The 19,484-nt window shown below is 39.2% G+C and overlaps 1 protein-coding gene across 1 annotated transcript in view; it reads left to right on the top strand.

Annotated features, from left to right (window-relative positions):
* Nucleotides 1-232: 232 nt before the first annotated feature.
* The window catches only part of LOC129019137 (putative uncharacterized protein encoded by LINC01387), a 79,018-nt gene continuing 59,766 nt past the window's right edge, over nt 233-19,484 (top strand). The window contains exons 1-2 of the mRNA XM_054461434.2: nt 233-427; nt 2,539-2,626. Coding sequence (XP_054317409.2) covers nt 319-427; nt 2,539-2,626 — 197 coding nt within the window. The 5' untranslated portion in view covers nt 233-318. The remainder of the gene's footprint in view (nt 428-2,538; nt 2,627-19,484) is intronic.

Genomic DNA, 19,484 nt, shown 5'->3' with positions numbered 1-19,484 from the left:
TTCTCTTCCCCTCACTCATCTTTATTTGTTTTGTGTTTATACAGAACCTCACACCTAGACCATGCCTGGGACTTAGGAGTTCAAACAAAGTTGATGAATACATGAATGAATTAGTTAAATTTTACATAAGCTGAGAAGACTTTGTTTCTTTGGTTCTTCCCTTTCCTTCTATGGATAACTCAGGGATAATACTGGGACTCACTTCAGACTGGTCCAACAGCTACCAGGATGAGTATTTCAAAGCTCTCTGGCTCCTGGGAATGAGCAGTGCCCTCTCATCCTGTAAAAATTGTGGACATCACACGCTGATGTACAGACATGGTGCCAGTGCCTCCCTTCTTTGGGGTCTTGGAAAACCTGGTGCCACAATGGGATCTAAGTAGCCTTGGATCAATACAGATTCGTGTTTCTCACACCGAAGTTCAGGGTGAGTTATGCTTAGATGTTTATGGGGATTATACCTGGAGCACACAGAAGAGCTCTTTGGTGGTGACATTCAGGTCTCATCTGAACCTCCACTGAGAACCCACAGTGTGCTGAGCAGTGTTCCAGGTGCCTGTACATTGATTACAGCATTCAACCTGTGAGGTTGCACAGGAATTTCCATTCATGGGAAGGAGAACCATTCTCAGGGCTGCTGCTGCCTGCTGGTTGTTTGGAATGAGTTATGAAGGCCAACAGGGTCTTAAGATGGGCAGTTGGGAGACATATTTTGATAACACAGAATTGTCTTCATTGAATGACATCAGGCAGGGCACACCAGCTCCAGCTGGACATGCTTCTCCACCTCCCACAGTGGATGGGGGCCCAGTACCTCCCTTACCGAGGCTTCTCGCCTGGACTACAGGCAACTGGGTTTGCATCCTCTGACCTACAGCCTCCAGCAGTGTATGTCCCCAGCAGTCTACAGAGGGATGTGTTTTGTTTTGATCAACTCTCTCAATGTAAACACCTCTTCCTTTGCTGGGAGTAAAGTGGAGGGAAACTGGGCGATGAGTGGGAAAAGGGCAAAGTGGTGGGAAAAAGAATCTTGTAGCTCATCATCCTAGCTTGAGGACCAGCCTAAGCACACTGTGGGCCCAGATTTCATATTCCTTTTAGGTCTTGCAACTTCCACCCTTCCCCTCCTGTCACGCCACACTTACCTAACTCCGAGATACACCTCTCAACCTCTCACTCCTGAAACTCTCCTCTTTGCTCTATCCTAAAATTTAAAACCCAGTCTTTATTTTGCTCCCGATTAAAACCCAGACCCAACTCCCACCCTGAACTCCACCCCCTGAGCAGGAGGTTTCTAATCACAAGAGTGTACTAGGGATATTTGGAAATAAATAAGTAAATACATATATACACACACACACATGTAAACACACATGTATATATGTGTATATATATAGTGTGTGTATATTACACATATATATGTATATATGTGTATATATATAGTGTGTGTATATTACACATATATATGTATATATGTGTATATATATAGTGTGTGTATATTACACATATATACGTATATATGTGTGTATGTATGTGTACGGCCAGTGGAGGGGTGGGGAGTCAGTTCTGGCCCTGTCTGCAGGGAACGGGAGACTGCATGGGTCAGGAAAGTCCACGCACCTCTCGGGGATGGAGTGGGTGCCCTTCTTCTCTGTAGAATAAGAATGCAACTTGTACCTTAGTTTCTGGATTTTAATATGTCCTAACTGAAATACAACAAGTTGTGAAGCTGAGAAATTATAGGCAGCTGATGGGCAGTGGCAGGCACTGGGAGATCAACTGTATGTTTTGTTTTTGTCTGTTTTTAGTGCAGTTGAATGTGAAGAGGGGTATACGATTAATATAGGGATAAAGAATTAGAAAAAGGAAATATTTTGTAAGCATTGTCTGAAAGTAGCAGACAGCCATGCAAACCTGTGGTGATCCGATCCTAAACAGGGAGTGTTATATATGCCTTCGTAATATGGAAGAGTTTACTCAACACTTGAAACTTTCCAACCAGCATGAGTTCATCCCCAAATCTGCTAAAGCAGCATTTCCTTTGGAGGGGCACATAAACCCTAGGATGCTAGCATTAGGAAAGTGAGGGTATTAAAACCCAATCCCCTAAAGACCTGTAGACTACCCTGCATAATTGGAGAAAGTAATCCAAGTGGCACACACGGGTGCCTGAACAAATTACTCAGAAATTCACTGGCTTTTATGCAAACTAATTTAATCTTCTCAGAATTTGGCCTTTTTGGCTAAGCTATCCTTCCCCAGGGGAGAAAAAGTGAATTAAACAGCAGTTTTCACCAGGTACACCAGCTTGCTCACTCCAGGAAAAAGTCTACAGGCTGATCAGCAGAAATAAAGGGATCCGTTTTATATGTTTGGCAAGGGGCTTGGTGTTTGCGTTGGCTTCCCTAAAGCAGCCATTAGCAGCAGTCAGCTTTATAGAGATGGTTACTGCAGAGAAAAATGACAATTGGTTGCAGGCAGCCACCCACTTTTGAGACCTGGAAGGTTGTTCCCGAAACGCTTATTATGCTCCTCCAGACTCTGGCAGCTCCAGGTCCCCTGAGGCCCTGCGGAAACAGTCACTTGAAGTGAGGTGGACCCTGGTGCTACTTGCAATTCCTCCAAGGTGACATCTGTTTTTCTTTTCTTTGTGCACAAGAGATCCAGAAATTAGCATTATGCCTTATCATATTCTCCCAGAAATTGACACAAAAATATGAAGTAGCTAAAGGCGGTGAACTGGATTGTGGAAGTTGATAATAGATTCCTCGGTGACCCCAAAAGATGGAGAAACTAAGAAAGGCAGTTGTAAGTCAACTAGTAGCTGATAAAGAAATGTTGGGCACATAGTTGTTTCAGAAAACATCTGCCCCTATTCCCTATGTGCTTTTAAAAGATATTCATTAATTTTTAGACAGGGTCTTAACTCTGTTGCTCAGGCTGGTCTTGAACTTCTGGGCTCAAGGGATCCTCCCACCTCAGTAGCTGAGATTACAGGTGTGTGCCACTGCAACCAACTAATTTCTTAAAGATATATAGTGATCTTTGTATATTTTATTGTGGTAAAATATACATAACATTAAATTTACCATCTTAACTGTTTTTAAGTGGACAGTTTAGTAGTGTTAAGTGTATTTACATTGTTGTAAAACAGACCTTCGGAACCTTTTCTTCATGCAAAACTGAAACTCTGTACCCACTAAACAGCAGCTCACCATTTCCCCATCCCTCAGTACCTGGAACCACCATTCTACTTCCCATGAATTTGACGCTTCCAGGCATTTACCTCATATAAGTATAATCATACTGCATTTGTCTTTTTGTGACTGGCTTATTTTGCTTGGCGTAATGTCTAGGAGGTTCATTCATGCTATAGCATGTCCATGCTGTAACATGTGTCAGAACTTCCTTCCTTTTGATGTCTGAATAATATTCCATCAAATCTAGAGACCACAGTTTGACTATCCATTTATCTGTCAACGAACATTTAGGTGTTTTCACCTCTAGGCTGTTGTGAATAATGCTGCAATGATCACAGGAATGCTAATATCTCTTTGAGTACCATCTTCAATTTTTTGGATATATACACAAAAGTGGGATTTCTGGATCATATGATATTTCTATTTTCAGTTTTAGAGGATTTTCCATACTATTTTCTATGGCATTCGCACCATTTTGCAATCCCACCAACAATGCACAAGGGTTACAATTTTTCCATATCCTCACTAACACTGACTTTCTGTGTTTTAGAATAGCCATCTTAATGGATGTGAGGTGATATCTCATGGCGGTTTGGATTCAAATTTCTCTGATGATTAATGATGTTGCATATCTTCTCATATGCTTGTTGGCTATTTGTATGTCATCTTTGGAGAAATGACTATTCAAGTCCTTTGCCTGTTTTTTTAATTGTGGGTTTTTTTTTAATTGTAAGAATTCTTTATATATAGTGCCTATTAACCACTCATCAAATGTATGATTTGCAAATATTTTCTATGATTTGCAAAGAATTGTAGGTTGCCTTTCACTCTGTTGATTGTATCCTTTGATACACAAATGTTTAAGTTTGATATAGTTCCATGTGTCTATTTTTGCTTTCATTGCCTGTGTTTTTGTGTCATATCCAAAAAATATTGCCAAATAAAATGCAAGAAAGCTTTCCGCCTGTATTTCACTCTAGGAGTTTCACAGTTTGGGGTCTTATATATAAGTCTTTAATGCACTTTGTTAATCTTTGTATATGGTATAAAATAAGGGTCAAACTTCATTCTTTTGCATGCATATGTCTAGTTTTCCCAATATCATTTGTTGAAGAGTGCTTTTTTTCCATTGAGTTGTCTTGACACTCTCATCAAGGATCATTTGACCATATCCGTGAGTTTTATTTTCTGGGCTCTCTATTCTATTCTATTGGTCTACATATCTGTCTTCGTGCTGGTACCATACTGTTTCTGTTACTATGGCTTTGTAATATGTTTTGAAACAGGAAATGTGATTCTTCCAACTTCCTTATTTTCCAGAAATTTTTTTGGCTATTTGGAGGTCCTTGGGATTTCATAAAATTTTAGAATAAAAATTTCTATTTCTGCAAAAAGTGTCATGGAGATTTTGATAGGGATTGTGTTGAATTTACAGATAATTTTGGATAGCATGAATATATTAACAACTAATGTTAATCTTCCAGTCCATGAGAATGAGATGCTGTCCATTTATTTTTGTTATCTTTCAGCAATGTTTTATGGTTTTTACTGTATGAGTCTTTCATCTCCTTGGTGAGGCTTATTCCTAAGTATTTTATTCCTTTTGATGCTATAGTAAATTGAATTGTTTTCTTAATTTCCTTTTCAGATTGTTCATTGCTAGTGTATAAAAATGTATCTGATTTTTGTGTACTGCTTTTGTATTCTCCAACTTTGCTGAATTCGTTTATTAGTTTTAACAGGTTTTTTGTGAAATCTTTTGAGTTTTCTACATATGAGATCATGTCATCTGTGAACATGTCATCAGAGATTATTTTACTTCCTTCGTTTCAATTTGGATGACTTTAATGTCTTTTTCTTGCCTAATGCCCTATCTAGGACTTCTGATACTATGTTGAACAGAAGTGGTGGGAAGGGTGGCTGGACATCGTGGCTCACTCCTGTAATCCCAGAGCTCTGGGAGGCTGAGGATCACTTGAAGTCAGGAGTTTGAGACCAGCCTGGGCAACATGGCATGACCCTATCTCTACCTTAAAAAAAAATAACTGGGCCCAATGATGTGCACCTGCAGCTAGCTATTTGAGAGGCTGAGGCAGAAGGATCACTTGATCCCAGGACCTCAATTACAGTGAACTGTGATTGAACCATTGCAACCCAGCCTGGACAACAGAGTGAGACACTGTCTTAAAAAAGAAGAAAGAGGAGGAAGAGGAGGAGGAGGAAGAGGAGGAGCGAGGAAGAGGAAGAGAAGGAGAAGAAGAAGGAAGAGGAGGAGGAGGAGAAGAAGAGTGGTGAGAGTGGGCATCTTTGTTACTATTCTTAGAGGAAATGCTTTCAGTTTTATAACTTAAGTATGATGTTAGCTTTGGGCTTTATCACGTTGAGGCTGTTTTCTTCTAGTCCTAGTTTGTCGTGTGTGTGTGTGTTTGTGTGTGTGTGTGTTTCATGAGTGTGCTCTTGAATTGAATTTACTAGTTTTTTGGGAATATTTTTGCATCAATATTCATCAGAGATATTGGCCTATAGTTTTCCCTTCTTGTAACGTCTTTGTCTGACTTTGATATAAGGATAACACTGGCTTCGTAGAATGAGCTTGAAAGAGGTCCCTGCTTTTCAATATTTTAGAAGAGTTTCCAGAGAATTGGTGTTAATTCTTCTTTTATTTTTATTTTTTACTTTTCGAGATAAGGTCTTACTCTGCCACCCAGGCTGAAATGCAGTGGTGCAATCATGGCTCACTGCAGCCTCAACCTCCCATGTTTAAGTGATCCTCCCACCTCAGCCTCCCACAGAGCTGGGAGCACAGGCATGTGCTACCACACCCAGCTACTTTTTAATTTTTTGTAGAGATATGGTCTCTCTATGTTGCCCAGGCTGTTCTCAAACTCCTGGGCTCAAGTAATTCCCCACCTCAGCCTCCCAAAGTGCTGAGATTATAGGTGTGAACCACCATGCACAGCCTGATTTTAAATGTTTAGTGGAGTTTTCTGCAAAGTATTCTGGTCCTGGGCTTTTGTTTGTTTGTTTGTAACTGGGCTTCCTAGTTATTAGTTTGTTCAGATTATGTTTCTTCCTGATTCACTCTTGGTAGGTTCTGTGTTTCTAGAAATTTACTCATTTCTTATAGGTTAGCCAATTTGTTGATGCACAATGGATCATAATACTCTCTTGTAATTCCTTCTTATGTTGGTAGCATTCCCTGTAATATCCGATATTTTATTTCTGATTTTAGTTTTCTCTTCTTCCCCTCGCAATTTAGCTAAAGATTTGTCAATTTTGTTGATCTTTTCAAAAAACCAACTTTAGTTTGATTTTTAAATTGTTTTCCTATTGTCAATTTTATTTACCTCTGCTTTCATCTTTATTATTTCCTTCTTTCTGTTAGCTTTGGTTTTAGTTTGTTCTTCTTTTTCTAGATTCTTGAAGTGTAAAGTTAGGTTTGATTTAAGACCTTTTTAATTTTTTGATATAGGTGTTTACAGCTATAAATGCCCCTCTTAGCACTGCTTTTGCTGTATTTCATAAGTTTTGGTGTGTTGTGTTTTTGTTTTCATTTGTCCCAAGGTATTTGCTAATTTCTCTTGTTACTTTTTTTTGGACTATTGGTTGTTTAAGAGTATGTTTAAAATTCCACATATTTGAGGGTTTTTCTAATTTTCTTTGTGCTTTCGATTTCTAGTTTTATTCCATTGACATCAGAAAAGACTTTTTAAAAATTTTTCCTGGATTTATATTTTTCTTTTCTGTTTTTTATTATACTTTAAGTTCTGGGGTACATGTGCAGAACATGTATTTTGTTACATAGGTATACACATGCTATGGTGGTTTGATGCACCCATCAACCCGTCACCTACATTAGGTACTTCTATTGCTATCCCTCCCCTAGCCCCCCACCCCCTGAGAGGCCCCTGTATGTGATGATCCCCTCCCTGTGTCCATGTGTTCTCGTTGTTCAACTCCCACTTATCAGTAAGAACATGTAGTGCTTGATTTTCTGTTCTTGTGTTAGTTTGCTGAGAATGATGGTTTCCAGCTTCATCCATGTCCCTGCAAAGGACATGAATTCATCCTTCTTTATGGATGCATGGTATTCTATGGCATATATGTGCCACATTTTCTTTACCCAGTCTATCACTGATGGACATTTGGGTTGGGTCCAAGTCTTTACTCTTGTGAATAGTGCCTCAATAAACATACATATGCACATATGCATATATCTTTATAGTAGAATGATTTATAATGCTTTGGGTATATACCCAGTAACAGGATTGCTGGGTCAAATGGTATTTCTAGTTCTAGATCCTTGAGGAATTGCCACACTGTCTTCCACAATGGTTGAACTAATTTATACTCCCACCAACAGTGTAAAGGCATTCCTATTTCTCCACATCCTCTCCAGCATCTGTTGTTTCCTGACTTTTTAATGATCGCCATTCTAAATGGCGTTAAGATGGTATCTCATTGTGGTTTTGATTTGCATTTCTCTAATATCCAGTGATGATGAGCATTTTTCATATGTTTGTTGGCTGCATAAACGTCTTCTTTTGGAAAGTGTCTGTTCATATTCTTTGCCCACTTTTTGATGGGGTTTTTTTTTCTTGTAAATTTGTTTAAGTTCTTTGTAGAATCTGGAATATTAGCCCTTTGTCAGATGGATAGATTGCAAAGATTTTCTCCCATTCTGTAGGTTGCCTGTTCTCTCTGATGGTAGTTTCTTTTGCTGTGCAGAAGCTCTTTAATTTAATTAGATCCCATTTGTCAATTTTGGCTTTTGTTGCCATTGCTTTTGGTGTTTTGGACATTAAGTGTTTGCCCATGCCTATGCCCTGAATGGTATTGCCTGGGTTTTCTGCTAGGATTTTTATGGCTTTAGGTCTTACGTTTAAGTCTTTAATCCATCTTGAGTTCATTTTTGTATAAGGTGTAAGGAAGGGATCCAGTTTCAGTTTTCTGCATATGGCTAGCCAGTTTTTTCCAACACCATTTATTAAATAGGGAATCCTTTCCCCATTGCTTGTTTGTGTCAGGTTTGTCAAAGATCAGATGGTTGTAGATGTGTGGTGTTATTTCTGAGGCCTTTGTTCTGTTCTACTGGTCTATATATCTGTTTTGGTACCAGTACCATGCTGTTTTGGTTTCTGTAGCCTTGTAGTATAGTTTGAAGTCAGGTAGCGTGATGCCTCCTGCTTTGTTCTTTTTGCTGAGGATTGTCTTAGCTATGTGGACTCTTTTTTGGTTCCATATGAAGTTAAAAGTAGTTTCAGAAAAGGTATTTTATATAATGTCAACTTTCTTGAATTTGTTAAGACATGTGGGCTATTTTGGAGAATGTTTTCTGTATACTTCAGAAGAATGTATATTCTGCTGTTACTGGGTGAAATATTCTGCATAAGTCTGTCAGGTCCAATTGGTCTATAGGGTTATTTAAGTCCTTTATTTCCTTATTTATCTTCTGTCTGGTTGTTCTATTCATTACTGAAAGAGGAGGTCCTGAAATCTCCTACTACTATGTTGCTCTCTATTTCTCCCTTTGATTCTGTCAAAATTCCTTTCACATGTTTGTGGCTTTGATTTGGTGCACAGATATTTATAATTGTTACGTCTTCTTAGTGAATTGACCCTTTTATCATTATATAGTGTCTTTCATTGTCTCTTGTAAGTGTTTTTGAGTTAAAGTCTATTTTGTCTGATGTTAGTATGGCCACTCCTGCTCTCTTTTGGTTGCCACTGGCATGGAATATCTTTTTCCATTCTTTCACTTCCAACCCTGTGTCATCTTTAGATGTAAGTGGCTCTTATAGATAGCATATGGTTGGATCCTGTGATTTTTATCCATTCGATGACTCCTTATCTTTTGATTGGGGAGTTTAGTCCATTTACATTAAAGTAATTACTGATAGGGAAGGACTTACTATTGCCATTTTGTTCATTTTTTCCTGTATGTCTTGTAGCTTTTCTGTTCCTCCTTTCCTCTCTTACTGCCTCCTTTGTGTTTCATTAAATTTTTTTGTAATGGCATGCTTTGACTTAACTTTTAATTTCATTTTGTGCATATTTTACAGATTTTTTGTGGCTACCATTGCAATTAAATAAAACAAAAAAGTTACAGCATTTTATTAAATGTTATAAAATGCTATTAACAGCACACTATTTTATTTTATTTTTTCTGACTACAAAGACAAAGAAAACAGTGTATTATTTTAAACAGATAATAACCTAACTTCAATCACATACATGCTTTACAGTATGTGATATGCTTTACAAAGCATACAATATGCTTTACGGTATGTGTATAAATATCTTTATACAACACTTAATAAAGTATTAAATCACATACTATAAAATCACCATTATTATTGATGCCACAGATATTTGTTTTGCATAAAGATATTTATGCAACAGTTTTTAAAATATTTTCATCATTTAAATTCTGTGCACCAAATTAACAATAATATAAGTTATTATATTTGTCCATGTCTTTACCTTTGCTTGAGAACCTTGTAGTTTCTTATGACTCTGTGTTGCTGTCTAAATCCTTTTGTTTCTACTTGAAAGATTCTAGTTAGTGTTTCTTGTAGAGGAGGTCTAGTGGTAATAAACTCCTTTAGGTTTTATTTACCTGGGAAAGTCTTTCATTTTTGAAGGATGATTTTGCCAGATGCAGTATTGTTGTTTGACAAGTTCCCCCTGGCCCCAGCACTTTGAATATATCATCCTACTTCCTTTGGCCTACAGAGTTTCTGCTGGGAAATCTGCTGATAATCTTATGGGAGCTCCTTTTGTATGTGATAAGTTGCCTTCCTCTTGTTGCTTTCAGGAATCTCTCTTTGTCTTTGACTTTAACAGTTTGGCTATAATGTATCTCAGTGTGGGTTTTTTTAGGTTTATCCCAAAGCTAGTTAGAGCTTTTTGAATTTATTTCTTTCTTCAAATTTGGGAAGTTTGGGACCATTATTTCTTTAATAAGTTCTCTGCTCCTTTCACTCTCTCTTCCTCTTCTTCTTGGATTTCTATAATGTATACATTGGGCCCACTTGATTGTGTCCCTTACATCACTTTTCTTCATTCTTTTTTCTTTTTGTTTCTCTGACTGGATGATTTCAAATGACCTGCCTTCAAATTCACTGATTTTTTTCTTCTGTCTGATCAAGTCTACCGTTGAACCCCTTTAGTGAATTTTTCAGTCAGATATTTTTGGTTTTTCTTTTTTTTTCAAATAACTGTCTTTTAAAGGAAGAATAAAAATTTGGTTGGTTCTTGTTTTATAGTTTCCATCTCTTTGTTGATTTTCTCATGTTGCTCATGCATAGTTTTCCTGATTTCTCTTTAATTGTCTGTATGAGTTCTCCTTTTTTAAAGCTCATTGGTCATCTTTATGACTGTTATTTTAAATTCTTTGTCAAGCAGTTCATAGATTTGCAGTTCTTTGGGATCAGTTTTTAGAGATTCATTTTGTTTTGTTGATTAGGTTGTGTTTTCTTTTTTCATTTTTGTGCCTTATAATCTTTGTTGAAATTTGGGCATTTGAAAAATCAATCACATCTCCAAGTCTTTGCATACTGGCTTCATGCAGGGAAGACTTTCACCCATCAGCCCAACTAGAGAGTCTAGGACCTCTCAAATCTTTTTTTATCTCTTGCTCCCCCTGCTGTCCACCTGTGGAACTGAAGCTCTAATGTACAGCTTGCCTCTTTTCAAGCATCTTCCAACTCTATCATTGGTTCCTTTAGTGCTCCAAGTCAGGAGAGACAGAAGCCGGTTTCTCAGGCAGCCCCCAGACAATCCAGAATGTTAGAAACATGGTCTACTCTTTTATTTTTATTCTGAGGGAGGAACCTTAGTATGGAGGTTTTCCTCTTGGTTGCCCTGTGCTATGCTGTGTAGAGGGAGAGGCACTGATGGGGACACATGAAATACCATGCATTTTTCTATTTGCTGGAATGTCTTCTTGGTTTTACCTTGGCCTGGGTGCTGTAGCTTCTCAACTGGTCTCTAGAGTTCTCACAAAGGTATTCTAGTCCATACATTGCTATTAGTTCCATGTCTCTGTGGGAGAAGGAGGGCCTGGAGCTTTCTAGTCTATCTTGCTGATGTCACACCTGGATATTTTTTTCAGTTCTGCGTTTTAGCTGCAATAGATTCTCCTTATGAAAAGCATTCCTTCTTTTGTTGTGGAAAAGATGTCTGAAGAAGTTCTCTGCCAGTCCCACCTACTCTAATAATAGATGCAGGAAGCATGGAGCTACTGAGCCTCGAAGGCTCCCTACCCAGCCGTGTCCCTTTCTTCCTTGAGTCACTCATGCTACCTAAAATCACCACTATTATTTCCACACACAATATGAATGGGAGAAGAAACAATTATATTATTAGAACTCATCACTAGCTAAGTAAGAGGTGAGGAATGTATTTTCTCTCTCTCCCTCTCAGTTACTGTAGGTATTACTTACAAAATAAATCTGTTTTCCAGCTATATAGACTCTCATTAACAAAACGCTTAACACATTATTTTCCTTGCCCTTCCCACTGGAAGACAGTACAGCCCTGCCTTTCTTCCATGCTCCTTTGAATCGGAACAGTTAATAGCATTTTTGGGGTTTCAGGTGTGTGAAATGGGTTGCCTTGAAACTCCTCCATAGACTCTTGCTTTAAATGAGTGGATTATGGTGGAGAGAGAGGGCCTGAAGTCTGTATGTAAGCTTTTGATCTCACCTCAGAAGGGTTTTAAGCCAGGTCGTTGGAGCAGGACCCAGAGAGGAGGCTAAGTATGTGGTCCCAGGAGGGATGGAGATCTGGGCCTCACCCACAGACCACCTGGTGGGGAGATGCTGGTGTGGAGATCTCTGGCAGCCTGGCACTGACCACAGAGGTCCAGGGATTCTCTCCCTGAGGGCACATGGTCAGCATCACCAGTTCTTGCTCTGATGAACTACAAGGGGCCAGAGGAGAGGCTTTTCAGCACTGAGCAGGATTGTTGAGTAACTGCCATTTTTTTAGGCCATCTGAGTTCACTGTCCTGGCCACATAGGAGTGGAAAGGGAGTCACAAAAACTTGACAGATATTCCACTTTCTCTCACCTTGGCAAGCTAATCATAATTTAATGTAGAAAAATTTATTATGTACTATTTATTACTCAAGAACTGTGGGACAATATACATGCTTTTATAAATGGAGCTATAAATTGACTTTTTACTTAGTACTGTACTAGGATTATCACTTTGTAACATTAAATATTCTTCTAGAACGTGATTTTTAATGACTACATAGTATTTTATGGATGATCTGTCTTTTGAAGGAATAATTTGATTATGTCATTTAAGAAGTGTGGGGTGGAGAAGAGACCTTTCTGGCTCGAGGAAGGGAGCTACGTGGGCATTAGCTCAGAGAACCCAGTCAAAGGACCGTGCTCAGTGCCATGTGTGAGCCCAGGTTCATCTGGGTTCTTAGCTCAAGCTGTGTTTTATTATACCAGAGACTTTTTGACCACAACTTACATTGAAAAATACATTTCTATGGCTACCTAGTGATTCTTAAACTAAATTTGTTGAAATTTTGTCTGACAGTGCTAAGGGAAGAGGAGTGTAAAATGACTGCATGTGTTAAAGTTGATATTGCGTTTCCAGGGAGGGCCTCACAGAGATGGTGGATTTGAGTCAAGACCTGGTAGAAATTAAGGAGTGAGCCAGGCACCTGTTTAGGGGAGAGGCTTCCAGGCATGGGAGTAGAAAATGCAGAACTTCTGCAAAGGGAGCATGCCTCGTGGGTTTGAGGAACAGAGAGAAAGTCAATGTGGTCAGAGATGGTAGCATAGAATGAGAGGAGTGGTCAATGAGGTCAGAGTTGGGAGCAGGTTGTATAAGGCCTTGGAGGCTACTGCAAAGATACTGGCTTTAACTCTGAATGACATGGGAGTTAGTAGAGGGCTTTATTTATTTATTTTGAGATGGAGTCTTGCTCTGTCACCCAGGCTGGAGTGCAGTGGTGAGATCTTGGCTCACTGCAACCTCCGCCTCCCGGGGTCAAGCGATTCTCCTGCCTCAGCCTCCTGAGTAGCTGGAATTACAGGCCTGCACCACGCTGGCTAATTTTTTTGTATTTTTAGGAGAGACGGGGTTTCACCATGTTGGTCAGGCTGGTCTTGAACTCGTGACCTCGTGATCTGCCTGCCTCGGCCTCCCAAAGTACTGGGATTACAGGCGTGAGCCACCACATCCGGCCTTAGTAGAGGGTTTTAATCAAAGGAATGAGGTGTTTTAACCATTGTGTTGAGAATATAGTATAGAAGGGAATGGGGGTAGTGGGTGAGAATGCAAGTAGGGAGACCAGTTAGGAGCCTAGTCCTATAATATAGTGGAGACAGAAGGCAACTTGGACCATCACGGGAACAGTGGAAGGGATGAGAGCAGGTGCTTCATCCTGAGTGAACCATCATCCTCAGTACTGCTGATCAGCCAAGCAAGATGAGGGCTGAGAATTCACCACTGAATTTTGAATTTAGAAATGTAGACATCATTGCTGACTTTGACAATAGCAATTTTGCTGGAATAATGGGCTTGAAATCCTAAGGGAAAGACAGTTAAGACAGAATGGAAGGAGAGAAATGAGAAAGTGTCATACCACTTTCAGGGAATTTGCTTCAAAAGGAAGGAAAGAATTGAAGCAGTAACTAGGGGGATTAGTGGGATCAGGAAAGGTTTTGTTTTGTTTTAAAATGAAATGATTGTTTGCCAGGTATGGTGGCTCATGCCTGTAATCCTAGCACTTTGGGAGGCCAAAGCAGATGGATCACCTGTCAGGAGTTTGAGACCAGCCTGGCCAACATGGTGAAACCTTGTCTCTACAAAAAATACAAAAACTAGCCGGGTGTGGTGGCACACACCTGCAGTCCCAGCTACTTGGGATGTTGAGGCAGGAGAATCACTTGAATGTGGGAGACAGAGGTTGCAGTGAGCCGAGATCGCGTCACTGCACTCCAGCCTGGGCAACAGAGCGAGACTCCATCTCAAAAAAAAAAAAAAAAGATTGCATGTTTATATTTATAACAATGGGAAGATTCAGTAGAGAGAGAAACAGATGATACAGGAGATTATATATTAAGGAAAAAGTTTTCCCGAAACAATACCTTTGGCCATGCCATGGTATGCATTCTGATGCTTTCAATCGTTTTTCAGTCTCTTCTATTCTATTGCATTCTATGCTGGTCATGCCATACTACACTGATTTCACAATTCGAGATTTGAAAAAAGCACTGTACCCATCATGCTGCTTAATTTAAGTTCCCTCCTCTTCCTTAGCATAGTCTTTCTTACCATGGAGGAAGCCTTTGCCCAGAAAAGTCAGGGCAGGATGCTTTACAGACACTTGGGAAACTCAAGAATGGTTTCTTTTACAGCCTGACCGTGCTGACAGCCTGAAGCTCAGGAGCTGGATTGTTCAAATAGGACTTTTCAACTGATTAAAGTGCTAACGCTGCCTCCACTGACTCCATTTGTCCAAAGCCGGCCATATACATAGGCACTAGCCACATCTAAAAGACCAAGAAAACAAATAAGAATTGATTAAATATTCATCTGCCTGATAATAGTGTTTGTTTTGTGCAGCTTTAGTGTTTGCTTTTGCCTCCCTAGTATGAATCTTGGACATTTTAACACACTAAATTGCTATTTCAAGATGAGTGGTAGGGTGAAGCTTTTTTCCTAAGGGAATGAGATTTTCTTGATTTTATATGTGTGAGAATGTTAAATTAATTGTTCCTGATGGTAAAACAATAAAGAATAATGCATGCATAAAAACTATAAAATAACAGATACGTTAACAATTAAAAGCATTTTTAGAGTATATCTTTGTCATGTACATACACACACACACCCCAACCAAATTATTTCATAATTGAAGCCTAGCACTCAACAAATACTCACTAAATACATGACACAATGAATGAATGAACAAATGCGTTACTTACCTCATGAAAGTGTAACATTTGACTTAACTTGTTCAGCTTAGGTTTTCTTTATTCCCCACCCCCCGCCCCCGAATCTATATAGACAAAAGTATATTGACAAATCTCAAATGGGCTGTGATGTGAATACATATTATAAAAATTACTATGAGCTTTAAAGAAGAAGGTGTTTTTAGAATGATAATACCCTTTTGCTATGTTTTTGCTTCGCCCCAAACCATCCAGTAAGGTGGCTACTTATAAAAGTAATTTTCATAAATTCTTATCTTAGACAAGAAATAAAACATTCTTATTTAAATGGAATTGAATTCGGAAATGCAAAGATGTTGAACTTGAGTAAACTGGGTTATTCAAATTTACATCAACACTGTAATCTTTTGTGTGTGTGTGATGACGTCTCACTCTGTTGCTCAGGCTGGAGTGCAATGGTGCGATCTTCGTTCACTGCAACCTCTGCCTCCTGGCTTCAAGCAATTCCCCCTGCCTCAGCCTCCCAAGCGGCTGGGATTATAGGAGCCCACCACCAGGCCTGGCTAATTTTTGTATTTTTTAGTAGAGACAGGCTTTCACCATGTTGGACAGGCTGGTCTTGAACTTCCATCCTCAGGTGATCCACCCACCTCAGCCTCCCAAAGTGCTGGGATTACAGGTGTGAGCCGCCGTGCCTGGCCAACACTATCATCTTTGATTTCATTCCTCCTCAGGTTGAGACATCAAGATGACATTACTTCAGAACAGAAAACCAAGTATACAAATAAGCACCAAAAATTTTACTTCCTGTGAGAATGCAAATATTCGAAGGGCTCCTAGGTTTGGACTTCCAGATTGCAGATTGGACTTCCTTCTCGTGTGTAAAGAGGGCTTGAGCTGATGCCACTGGGCCACGCTTGGTTGAACACCTTGAATTAATTTTCCAAGGAGTGATGTGTTTACAATGGCCTGTCTTGCCCAGTTGCACTTGGGACAAAACCCACAGATTTCTGACATGACCTGGAGTAAGAAGTCCAGCCTACGGATACTGGGTTGAGTAAAACAAAAGGATCAAAGTCGGCATCAAATGCACTCATTAAGCTCCATGAGCACCAACCTGTCATCAGCTAAGTTAATTTGGGAGACACTAGTCTAATTGTTACTTACACATACAGGCCTATGACCTGAGAGAAGGCCAAGCCTTGCAGATGGGAATGCAAGAAGGGAAGCAGGAATAGGAGGGATTCTGGATGGAGATAACTATTATCTTAGTTTATTGGGGCCAAGTGACAACTTTCCAGTTATTGCAAAGAACTGGATAGTGAACAAGGACACATAAAATCAAAACCACCGTGATGCGGACACCAGACCTGTGGAGTGGAAAATACCAGTCTGCACTGGTCACTATTTTACAGGCAAAACTTAATTGCCCCATTCAGGAGAACACCTTTCAAAGGCAAAGTGCTTGACTGAATAACTGGGACTTCAGTTCAGCTTAGCCAAGCACACCCATTCCAAAGCCTTCACAGACCTTTATAAGGATCAGCCAGTTTGGCTTTTGAAGATGAAAATTGCAATTGGAATGAGAATTTTATTTCTTTCATTTGTTACAGTGTGCAGCCAACTCTCCACATTTCATAGGGTCAGCCGTGATCCCCAAATTAAAATTTTACAACTTTTCCTCAATACCAGCAATAGTGGGCATACAAGGAAACGTAATGGAGAAGGAGCAGCCTTCAGATGAAGGTGAAGCTTTATTCAAACCTGCCTTGACTGCTTTTAGCAGTGTGACTTTGAACAAGTTATTGCAATTCCTGGTTTTCACTTTTCTCATATGTAAAATTAAGACAGTATCTACCTGGTATGATTGCTGTGAGGAGCAAATAAACCATAAAAACACTAAAACAGCTCATGACTCCTTAATAATGGCAGGGCTGTTATCTTTACCCTGTATTTGTGAGTATTCCTTCCTCAAAGCGAGGCCTGGGGACCTTCCCACACCATCAATCTGGATCAGTGAGTCTTAGACCTGGCTGTGCGTGAAAATTGCCTGGAAGCTTTTACAAATACCCCTGACAGGTGTCCACTCCAGAATGATGGAATCAGGATCTTTCTGGGTGGGGCCCACATATTTTGTAAAGCTTCCCAACTGATTCTTATTTGTAGTCAAGATTAAGACCCACTAGTCTAGGTTAATTAGCAATAGTCCCCCCAACACACACAGACACTTACATCCATTTCTTGAACCTGCTGTCCCTAGTTGTCTTTGGTATAGAATCATATCCTCTGTGAGGGGAGCTAATTTGACTTCTTCTCTTCCTATTTAGATGTCTTTTATTTCTTTCTCTTGCCTGATTGCTCTGGCTAGGACTTCTAGTACTGTGTTGAATAAGAGTGGTGAGAGTGGGCAACCTTGTCTTGTTCCAGTTCTCAGGGGGAACGCTGCCAGCTTTTGCCCATTCAGTATGATGTTGGTTATTGGTTTGTCATAGATGGCTTTTATTATTTTGAGGTGTATTCCTTCAATGCCTAGCTTGTTTTTAATAAACTAGGGTTTTGAACTAGGGCTTTTAACATGAAGAGATGTTGAATTTTAATCGAAAGCCTTTTCCATTTATTAAGTTATTGATTTGCATATGTTGAATCAACGTTGCATCTCAGGAATAAAACCTACTTGATCATGGTGGATTAACTTTTTAATGTGCTGCTGCATTCAGGAGAGGATTTTGGCATCTATGTTCATCAGAGATATTGGCCTGAAGTTTTCTTTATTCATTATGTCTCTGCCAGGTTTTGGTATCAGAATGATGCTGGCCTTATAGAATGAGTTAGGGAAAAGTCCTTCCTCCTTGCTTTTTTGGAATAATTTTAGTAGGATTGGTACTAGCTCCTTTTTATATGTCTGGTAGAATTTGGCTGTGAATCCATCTGGTCCAGGGCCCTTTCTGGTTGGAAGGCTTTTTATTACTGATTCCATTTCAGAGCTCAATATTGGTCTGTTCAGGATTTCAACTTATTCCTGGTTCAATCTTGAGAGGTTTTATGTTTCCAGGAATTTATCAATTTCTTGTAGGTTTTCTAGTTTGTGCATAGAGGTGCATAGGGGTGTTCATAATAGTCTCTGAGCATTTTTTGTACTTCTGTGGTGTCGGTGACAATGTCACCTTTGTCGTTTCTGATTCAGTCCATTTGGATCTTCTCTCTTTTTTTCTCTATTAATCAAGCTAGCAGTCTATCAATCTTATTTATTCTAAAAAACCAACCTTTGGTTTCACTGATCTTTTGTATGAATTTTTATGTCTCATTTGCATTCAGTTCAGCTCTGATTTTGGTTATTGCTTTTCTTCTGCTAACTTTGGGGTTGGTTTGGTCTTGTATTTTTTAGCTTCTCTAGATGTGATGTTAGGTTGTTAATTTGAGACCTTTAACTTCTTGATGTAGGCATTAAGCACTATAAACTGTCCTCTAATGCTGATTTAGCTGTGTCCCAGAGATTCTGGTATGCTGTAGTGTTTTTTTTTTCATTCACTTCAAATAATTTTTTTATTTCTGCCTCAATTTTATTATTTATCCAGAAGTCATTCAGGGACAGGTTGCTTAATTTCCATGAAATTGTATAGTTTTTAGAGATCTTCTTGGTACTGATTTCTATTTTTATTGTGCTATGGTCTGAGAGTGTGGTTGGTACAATTTTGTTTTTTTTGAATTTGTTGAGAATAACTCTATGGCTGAGCATGAGGCCAATCTTAGAGTCTATGCCACATGCAGATGAGAAAAATGTATATTATGTTGTTGGGTGGAATACTCTGTAGATGTATATTAGGTCTATTTGGTCAAGTGTCCAGTTTAGGTCAAACATCTTTGCTAGTTTTCTGCCTCAATGATCTGTCTAACACTGTCAGTGGGGTGTTGAAGTCTCGCATTATTATTGTGTGGTTATAGAAGTCTTTTCATAGGTCTCTAAGAACTTGTTTTGTGAATCTAAGTACTCCAGTGTTAAGTGCATATATATTTAGGATAGTTAAGTCTCCCTGTGGAACCGAACCCTTTATCAGTATGTAATGTCCTTATTTGTTCTTATTGAATGTTGTTGATTTAAAGTCTGTTTTGTCTGAAGTAAGAATAGCAGCCCTGCTCTTTTTTGTTTTCTGTTGCTTGATAGATCTTTCTCCATTCCTTTACGTTGAGCCTATGGGTGTCATTGAATGTGAGATGAGTCTCTTGAAGATTAACTGTCCTTAGCTTCTAAAGCACTCTATGTTGCAATATTTTTTTTTTTTTTTTTTTGAGACAGGATCTGGTTCTGTCACCATAGCTGGAGTAGTGGCATGATCATTGCTCACTGTAACCTTGAACT

Source organism: Pongo pygmaeus, chromosome 17 (genome assembly GCF_028885625.2).
Source record: "Pongo pygmaeus isolate AG05252 chromosome 17, NHGRI_mPonPyg2-v2.0_pri, whole genome shotgun sequence".
In the NCBI taxonomy this organism is placed as follows: Eukaryota; Metazoa; Chordata; class Mammalia; order Primates; family Hominidae; genus Pongo; species Pongo pygmaeus.
The sequence above is the reverse complement of the archived record's forward strand: the minus strand, read 5'-3'. Positions and strand labels throughout refer to the sequence as shown.